The 9,457-nt window shown below is 46.6% G+C and overlaps 1 protein-coding gene across 4 annotated transcripts in view; it reads left to right on the forward strand.

Moving 5' to 3' along the window:
* Positions 1 to 3,654, forward strand: part of LOC118370721 (F-box/WD repeat-containing protein 7-like) — a 104,258-nt gene extending 100,604 nt beyond the window's left edge. For all 4 annotated transcript variants that reach the window (XM_052486709.1, XM_052486710.1, XM_052486712.1 and 1 more), the window contains exon 11: positions 952 to 3,654. In XM_052486709.1, the coding sequence (XP_052342669.1) occupies positions 952 to 1,220 (269 nt within the window). In that variant the 3' untranslated portion in view covers positions 1,221 to 3,654. The remainder of the gene's footprint in view (positions 1 to 951) is intronic.
* The last annotated feature ends 5,803 nt before the right edge of the window (positions 3,655 to 9,457 follow it).

The raw sequence follows: 9,457 nt of genomic DNA on the forward strand, positions 1-9,457 counted from the left end.
TTCCCCTCACTCGTTGAGTCCAACTAACTCTCTGCCTCTCTCTACGTTCTTGAAGGGATATTACGGGATTTTGTCAACTGGGCCCTTCATCTACTTTCTGAGAGTCGGATGAACTCATTGGTGCCATTTTTATGTCTCTGTGTCCAGTATGAAGGAAGTTATAGGTAGTTTCGCCACCCAATGCTAACTAGCGTTAGTGCAATTGAGGCAAGTCACATCGACTTTGTGCTAACGCTAGAGACACAAAAATGGTATCTGTGAGTTCATCTGACTCTGGGGAAGTAGACGTTAAAGGGACACTACAGTGAAAATGAGAAACTAGCTATTTATCTCTTTCACACATTCGCTCACTCTTCTCCCCCTCCCCTCTCTCTCTCTCCCTCCTCTCTCTCTCTCCCCCTCCTCTCTCTCTTCTCCCCCTCTCTCTCTTCTCCCCCTCTCTCTCTCCCCCTCCTCTCTCTCTTTCTTCCCCTCCTCTCTCTCTTTCTTCCCCTCCTCTCTCTCTTTCTCCCCTCCTCCTCTCTCTTTCTCCCTCCTCTCTCTCTTTCTCCCCCCTCCTCTCTCTCTTTCTCCCCCTCTCTCTCTCTCCCCCCTCTCTCTCTCTCCCCCTCTCTCTCTCTCCCCCTCTCTCTCTCTCCCCCTCTCTCTCTCCCCTCCTCTCTCTCTTTCTCCCCCTCCTCTCTCTCTCTCTCCCCCTCCTCTCTCTCTCTCTCCCCTCCTCTCTCTCTCTCTCTCCCCCTCCTCTCTCTCTCTCCCCCCTCCTCTCTCTCTCCCCCTCCCTCTCTCTCTCCCCCCCTCTCTCTCTCCCCTCCTCTCACTCTTCTCCCCCTCTCTCTCTCCCCCTCCTCTCTCTCTTCTCCCCCCTCCTCTCTCTCTCTCCCCCTCCTCTCACTCTTCTCCCCCTCTCTCTCTCTCCCCCCCTCCTCTCTCTCTCCCCCTCTCCACCACCAGGTCCCCACAAGCACCAGAGCGCCGTGACGTGCCTGCAGTTCAACAAGAACTTTGTCATCACCAGCTCGGACGACGGCACGGTGAAGCTGTGGGACCTGAAGACGGGCGAGTTCATCCGTAACCTGGTGACGCTGGAGAGCGGCGGCAGCGGCGGGGTGGTGTGGCGTATCCGCGCCTCCAACACCAAGCTGGTGTGTGCCGTGGGAAGCCGCAACGGCACCGAGGAGACAAAACTACTGGTGCTAGACTTTGACGTGGACATGAAGTGAGAGGAGAGGAGGGGAAATGGTTGAGATGGGGACAAGTGAGGAGAGGGGAGGAGGGTTAAAGGGAGACGAGGATGAGATGGCTCAACATCGAGGGTGAACGTGCCCTAAACTCTTCACTCCCACACTCAGAAACAGCCCCATCCCACCCTACCCTCAACCCCCCTCCTTGCCTCTCCCCTCCCCCCGTCGGTGGCAGTTTCTGACAAAGCCACAGTCGCCAACCTCACCGGCCAGCACCCGTACTTGTTACCCCTCCCACCTTAAGGGGGTGGGGTCCGAATCAGAAAGGGTAGGAAGTGGGTGTGGCTTGGAACAGGGGTGCGGCTTGACCGCACCTCTGCGGTAGACTGGGAGGAAGAGGAAGAAGAGGGGGAGGAACAGACTCGTCCAATAAAGGAGGAAGAGAAGAAAGACAGGAACTCTTGAAGAAATAACTCTGCGGCTTTAGAGGCAGCTTCTTCGCAAAAAAAACAGAGACTTGTTCACTCAAGCCTGACGCAAGCATTTGTTCAGATGTATAAAGATATATCATTTTTTATCCCCCACATAAAGCGCCAACCGACTATTTACTAGAAAATCAACACTGTATACAAGACAAAGACACAGGGAAACATCAAATTCTCATCTGAGGAAATTAAGTGTATTGGAAAAAGTTTTTATGACAACACACAGACACACAATATTAGCTAAGTAAGGGTCTTGTCGTCTGGGAGAGAATGAGAGAAACGACATGCCAAGAATCTGATTGGTCCCCAAACCAGGTATGAGCCTATAACATCAGGCCCTATATCCTGTTCTCTGTTTGTTCCATTCTTATTGTTCTTCAGTCTTTTAGTTCCTGGGTTTGATTTCTTCAAAAAACACATAGGAGCACACGTACAACTGTGAATTTGCTTTCCTTTTGTAGCTATGTTCTTTCAATCAGTTCAAAGACAAGGATTTTTGTTGTTAATTTGTTTTTTGGTTGCCTGTTGTTGCCAACAGCAACAAGTCCCAGTATTAACCTGTTCCACTCACTTCTTTGCTTTTGTTAACTCACCACGTTTTATTTTCTGTTTGGGTTGTTCTTTACATTCTTCTTTTCTTCTTCATAGCTGAAGTCTGGAGACGTTAAGTCTCCAGATTTAGACACGATGCTGTCCTGTGTTTTTCAACGAGTCTGGCTGGGTTGGTTCCTCAATGCTGGTTCTTACGTGGGGGGGAGGTTGGGGTTCTCTTCTCGGAACTCTTCGTGTGGAATAGCGTCCTCTCTCCCTCCCAGTACTGTTTTCCCAGTGGGTAAACTGTATTTATGCTGCTAGATAAAACTGAAATAAAGATGGAACTTTTACTCCCTGTGACGTTTTAGTCCCAGACTAAATTCCAAAATGGACTCTTCTAATGTTTTAAACAGACGACACACAGAGAGAGAGAGAGAGAGAGAGAGAGAGAGAGAAACATGACAATAACAACCGTGGTTTTGTTTCTGCCACTGAAACTTTGAGCCAAACATGCCTCAGCCAGGCTGAGAGGAGAGAGAGTTGGACAAAGACAGGTCTGCCTGCATAGGCTAAACGATAGGGTGTAGTGGGTGTAGTGGGTGTGTGTGTGTGGGTGTAGTGTGTGTGTGTGTGTATGTTTTTGGGCAAATTGTTAACACATTCCTTGAGACAAAGCGCTTTCAGCCTGTTTTGTGGGGAACTGTCTAGATGCTGTGTGGACTGGGAAAGAGAAAAAAGAAAATAGCAAATTTGTTTTGTTTGTTTTTTTAAAGAGTAAATGAAAGAAAACTGTCCATCCATATGTGATTTGTTTCCATTCAAATGTTTGAAGCAACATTGTTGAATGGGCGCAAACTGACAACGAGTACAGTAGAAGGCGGGACAGTCTTGGTGTTATGAGTATGACATTACACGTTACAGTCGAACTGTTCAGCGTTAGCTAGCAGTCTAATGGTTTGTGAATGGAAAAAGTACCTACAGGCAACCTGGCTTCAAGTGAACAGAACAGAACTTTGCAGCCAAAACAATTAGTTAAACTCAATCTCCCAAGAAAGGAGTCACACAAACTCAAGCAGAACTGTGAAAGTGGTTTAACACTGTATATTAAAAAAAACAATCTTGTTCTTTCTCCTCTCTCGTTTTATTTTTTAATCTGTTTTAATTTATGATCTGGTTTGAGAAATCAGATGCCGCAGGTGTTTTTATTTTTTCAGTTCATTCATGTAACTGCCTGGCTAAAAGAAAACGGACAGAAAAAAAACCTGAAAGGGATTGTGTATTTGTTTGATTCAACTTAGAATTTTATTTTCTTATAACTTAAGTGCAATAAAATGTGCGTTTTTTTTTTCATTTTTTTTTTTCATTTCAAGCATTTCAGTTGTCTGTTTTCCACTGTGTTATGTGTTAAATAAAGCCTCTTCGGTTTATTACATTACTGAGGGGAATACATTCAATGAGGGAATTACTTTCAAATACTTTGTCTTTGGCGCACGTTTCAACACACGCATTCGCATCGCAAATGAAACCCGGTAACCACGATAACATGTAAGAGATAAAGTTTGAGATTACTAGCATGTTGAACAAATGAGGTTCGCGGAACTGCAGTCACGGTTAAGTAGCGTGCTGGTGCTTGGTTCTTCTCCGCGCCAGTGTTCCTTGTGGTGTCAAGTCCCATAGTATTTAATTTACCGTGACGACAGAAGCGCCTAACCACACCTATATCACTAGTTTCATTCTGTATCCCGTTTTGCTATCCAACACTTGACCTCCACATTAGAACCTGTTAGCATATAAAACAAATGTATTCCTATGGGAACATGGACTACCTCCTCTCAACTTCACTGGTTCCACTATGGACATCTAATATGCGCCTGCACTGTTGAAATCCAGAGTGGTTCGTATATTCAGGCAACTTCCAGTTTTAAGGCTGTGGTTTCTCATCTGCATGTTGGCTAGTGATCTCCTTTTCTTGTTCAGGCTGCAGTATAAAAGGCTCTCTAAAAAGATATTTTATTTTTAACTAGGCAAGTCAGTTAAGAACAAATTCCTATTGTACAATGACGCCTATGAAGGCAAGAAGACTGTAGGTAAAGTATCCCTTCATGCCTACTCCATCTGAGACTGCAGTCGTTGTGATGCATACAGACTGTGGTTGTAGTTGGGATTTCTTTTTTTCTTTTTAGAATGATGATTTGGGTACAGGGGGGAAGGTAGATGTACTCTTATATGCCTGAGTGCAATTTAGTAAGATTTGGTGATATTTCCTGATATGAATCTCAGTTGCAAACCTATAAAGACAAGACAACACTATTTATAGTTGTAAGACCGGCAACAGCACTGGAACAAGTTTCATACATTCTACACTCATTTTACTGACGGGATATATAGTTAAAGGTAACACGCAACGAAAATGAATTCTGAAAAAGCTCCCTGCAGGTACATTTCAACCAATGGAAGTTGCGGCCGACAGGTTTCTGAGTGGATAGCAAAGATACAGTAGCTTCATTACAAGACACTGATGTATATCCACAGCCACTCTTAAAGCACTTCATTTTGGGACGTGATGAATTGGCTCTATTCCTTCAAGTTATTAGCTATTAATCTACCTTCTACCCCCCCAGGCAGGATTCATTTCTCTGCCTTGTAATTCACTCTGCATATATGCATTGCAGCCAGTGCCCATTGATGGATGTATCCTATTCCCATCCACTCACACACAACCTAGCCTGGCGTGCTAACCAGGGGTGGTAAAATAAACAGGAGAGATCAATAGCACCCTATTCCCTTTATAGTGCACTATGTTTGACCAGGACTCGTGGGTCTCTGCAGGGAATGGGGTGCATTTGGGATACATCGCTAGACCCAGCTAGGGGTGATAAAATAAGAGATGGGGCTGGAAAGGTTTGATGGGAAGGTAAGGGGGAGGGGTGCTACTGTTTCACAGCGATATAGATTGGTTTTGATGGGGGGATGAGATCTTGTGTTTGGAGGGTGGAGGAGGGGGAAAAGATGAAGGGTTTAATGTAAAGGAGTTGGGATGGAGGGTTTGGAAGGAGGATCCCTGCTCCCTCCCTTTGTTCAGTAATCCTGCCCTGCAGGGATAGTTCCATCACTAGTGTACTAGTGCCAGTAGATGCTCAAAACCAGGGCCTGTAAACTGGCCAGTGCTAGGCTAGGCTAACTATGCTACACAGCTCCGTAGCTAGCCTCCATCTAAGGGGCCCTGCTTTACTTATTTTACCCAGGCAGGGGAGACCCTGGTGGGGGGTTGGGTATCTTTCCTTTGTGGGGAAAGTGCGAACTAGCAAGAGCTCCATAAAGGGAACATGATGTAGTTCCTCAGCCATTTGAGACAGGAATAAATAGAGAACCATATAGCCCTGATTCCTTTGGGAGCTGATGTGCTAGTCGTTCATCTTGTCACCTTGGGTGGCCCAATGGAGACTAGTTGTGAATTAACAGGACACACACACTGAAGCTGACGTGCTAGTTGTTTATCTTGTCATCTAGGGTGGCCCTATGGAAACTAGTTGTGAATTAACAGGACACACACACTGAAGCTGACGTGCTAGTCGTTTATCTTGTCATCTAGGGTGGCCCTATGGAGACTAGTTATGAATTAACAGGACACACACACTGAAGCTGACGTGCTAGTCGTTTATCTTGTCATCTAGGGTGGCCCTATGGAGACTAGTTGTGAATTAACACGACACACACACTGAAGCTGATGTGCTAGTCGTTCATCTTGTCACCTAGGGTGGCCCTATGGAGACTAGTTGTGAATTAACACAACACACACACTGAAGCTGATGTGCTAGTCGTTCATCTTGTCATCTAGGGTGGCCCTATGGAGACTAGTTGTGAATGGACACACACCGAAGCTGATGTGCTAGTCGTTCATCTTGTCACCTTGGGTGGCCCTATGGAGACTAGTTGTGAATGAACAGGACACACACACTGAAGCTGATGTGCTAGTCGTTCATCTTGTCACCTAGGGTGGCCCTATAGAGACTAGTTGTCAATTAACAGGACACACACACTGAAGCTGACGTGCTAGTCGTTTATCTTGTCACCTTGGGTGGCCCAATGGAGACTAGTTGTGAATGGACACACACACTGAAGCTGACGTGCTAGTCGTTCATCTTGTCATCTAGGGTGGCCCTATAGAGACTAGTTGTGAATGGACACACACACCGAAGCTGATGTGCTAGTCGTTCATCTTGTCACTTAGGGTGGCCCTATGGAGACTAGTTGTGAATGGACACACACACCGAAGCTGACGTGCTAGTCGTTCATCTTGTCATCTAGGGTGGCCCTATGGAGACTAGTTGTGAATTAACAGGACACACACACTGAAGCTGACGTGCTAGTTGTTTATCTTGTCATCTAGGGTGGCCCTATGGAGACTAGTTATGAATTAACAGGACACACACACTGAAGCTGACGTGCTAGTCGTTTATCTTGTCATCTAGGGTGGCCCTATGGAGACTAGTTGTGAATTAACACGACACACACACTGAAGCTGATGTGCTAGTCGTTCATCTTGTCACCTAGGGTGGCCCTATGGAGACTAGTTGTGAATTAACATTAAACACACACACTGAAGCTGATGTGCTAGTCGTTCATCTTGTCACCTAGGGTGGCCCTATGGAGACTAGTTGTGAATGGACACACACTGAAGCTGATGTGCTAGTCGTTCATCTTGTCATCAGGGTGGCCCTAGAGAGGGTGGCCCTGATGTGAGTTCATCTAGTTGTGAATGAATGGACACACACACCGAAGCTGATGTGCTAGTCGTTCATCTTGTCATCTAGGGTGGCCCTATGGAGACTAGTTGTAAATTAACACGACACACACGCTGAAGCTGATGTGCTTAGTCGTTTATCTTGTCCCTAGGGTGGCCCTATGGAGACTAGTTGTGAATTAACAGGACACACACACTGAAGCTGACGTGCTAGTCGTTTATCTTGTCATCTAGGGTGGCCCTATGGAGACTAGTTGTGAATGAACAGGACACACACACTGAAGCTGATGTGCTAGTCGTTCATCTTGTCACCTAGGGTGGCCCTATGGAGACTAGTTGTGAATGAACAGGACACACACACTGAAGCTGATGTGCTAGTCGTTCATCTTGTCACCTAGGGTGGCCCTATAGAGACTAGTTGTCAATTAACAGGACACACACACTGAAGCTGACGTGCTAGTCGTTCATCTTGTCACCTAGGGTGGCCCAATGGAGACTAGTTGTGAATGGACACACACACTGAAGCTGATGTGCTAGTCGTTCATCTTGTCACCTAGGGTGGCCCTATGGAGACTAGTTGTGAATGAACAGGACACACACACTGAAGCTGATGTGCTAGTCGTTCATCTTGTCACCTAGGGTAGCCCTATAGAGACTAGTTGTCAATTAACAGGACACACACACTGAAGCTGACGTGCTAGTCGTTCATCTTGTCATCTAGGGTGGCCCAATGGAGACTAGTTGTGAATGAACAGGACACACACGCTGAAGCTGATGTGCTTAGTCGTTTATCTTGTCATCTAGGGTGGCCCTATGGAGACTAGTTGTGAATGAACAGGACACACACGCTGAAGCTGATGTGCTTAGTCGTTTATCTTGTCCCTAGGGTGGCCCTATGGAGACTAGTTGTGAATTAACAGGACACACACACTGAAGCTGATATGCTAGTCATTTATCTTGTCACCTAGGGTGGCCCAATGGAGACTAGTTGTGAATGGACACACACACCGAAGCTGACGTGCTAGTCGTTCATCTTGTCATCTAGGGTGGCCCTATGGAGACTAGTTGTGAATGGACACACACACCGAAGCAAATGTGCTAGTCGTTCATCTGGTCACTTAGGGTGGCCCTATGGAGACTAGTTGTGAATTAACAGGACACACACACTGAAGCTGACGTGCTAGTCGTTCATCTTGTCATCTAGGGTGGCCCTATGGAGACTAGTTGTGAATGGACACACACACCGAAGCTGATGTGCTAGTCGTTCATCTTGTCACTTAGGGTGGCCCGATGGAGACTAGTTGTGAATGGACACACACACCGAAGCTGATGTTCTAGTCGTTCATCTTGTCACCTAGGGTGGCCCTGTGGAGACTAGTTGTGAATGAACAGGACACACACACTGAAGCTGACGTGCTAGTCGTTCATCTTGTCACCTAGGGTGGCCCAATGGAGACTAGTTGTGAATGGACACACACACTGAAGCTGATGTGCTAGTCGTTCATCTTGTCACCTAGGGTGGCCCTATGGAGACTAGTTGTGAATGAACAGGACACACACACTGAAGCTGATGTGCTAGTCGTTCATCTTGTCACCTAGGGTAGCCCTATAGAGACTAGTTGTCAATTAACAGGACACAGACACTGAAGCTGACGTGCTAGTCGTTCATCTTGTCATCTAGGGTGGCCCAATGGAGACTAGTTGTGAATGAACAGGACACACACGCTGAAGCTGATGTGCTTAGTCGTTTATCTTGTCATCTAGGGTGGCCCTATGGAGACTAGTTGTGAATGAACAGGACACACACGCTGAAGCTGATGTGCTTAGTCGTTTATCTTGTCCCTAGGGTGGCCCTATGGAGACTAGTTGTGAATTAACAGGACACACACACTGAAGCTGATATGCTAGTCATTTATCTTGTCACCTAGGGTGGCCCAATGGAGACTAGTTGTGAATGGACACACACACCGAAGCTGACGTGCTAGTCGTTCATCTTGTCATCTAGGGTGGCCCTATGGAGACTAGTTGTGAATGGACACACACACCGAAGCAAATGTGCTAGTCGTTCATCTGGTCACTTAGGGTGGCCCTATGGAGACTAGTTGTGAATTAACAGGACACACACACTGAAGCTGACGTGCTAGTCGTTCATCTTGTCACCTAGGGTGGCCCTATGGAGACGAGTTGTGAATGAACATGACACACACACTGAAGCTGACGTGCTAGTCGTTCATCTTGTCACCTAGGGTGGCCCTATGGAGACTAGTTGTGAATGGACACACACACCGAAGCTGACGTGCTAGTCGTTCATCTTGTCACCTAGGGTGGCCCTATGGAGACTAGTTGTGAATGAACAGGACACACACGCTGAAGCTGATGTGCTTAGTCGTTTATCTTGTCACCTAGGGTGGCCCTATGGAGACTAGTTGTGAATAAACAGGACACACACTGAAGCTGATGTGCTAGTCATTTATCTTGTCACCTTGGGTGGCCCTATGGAGACTAGTTGTGAA

This window comes from Oncorhynchus keta, chromosome 29 (assembly GCF_023373465.1).
Source record: "Oncorhynchus keta strain PuntledgeMale-10-30-2019 chromosome 29, Oket_V2, whole genome shotgun sequence".
NCBI lineage: Eukaryota > Metazoa > Chordata > Actinopteri > Salmoniformes > Salmonidae > Oncorhynchus > Oncorhynchus keta.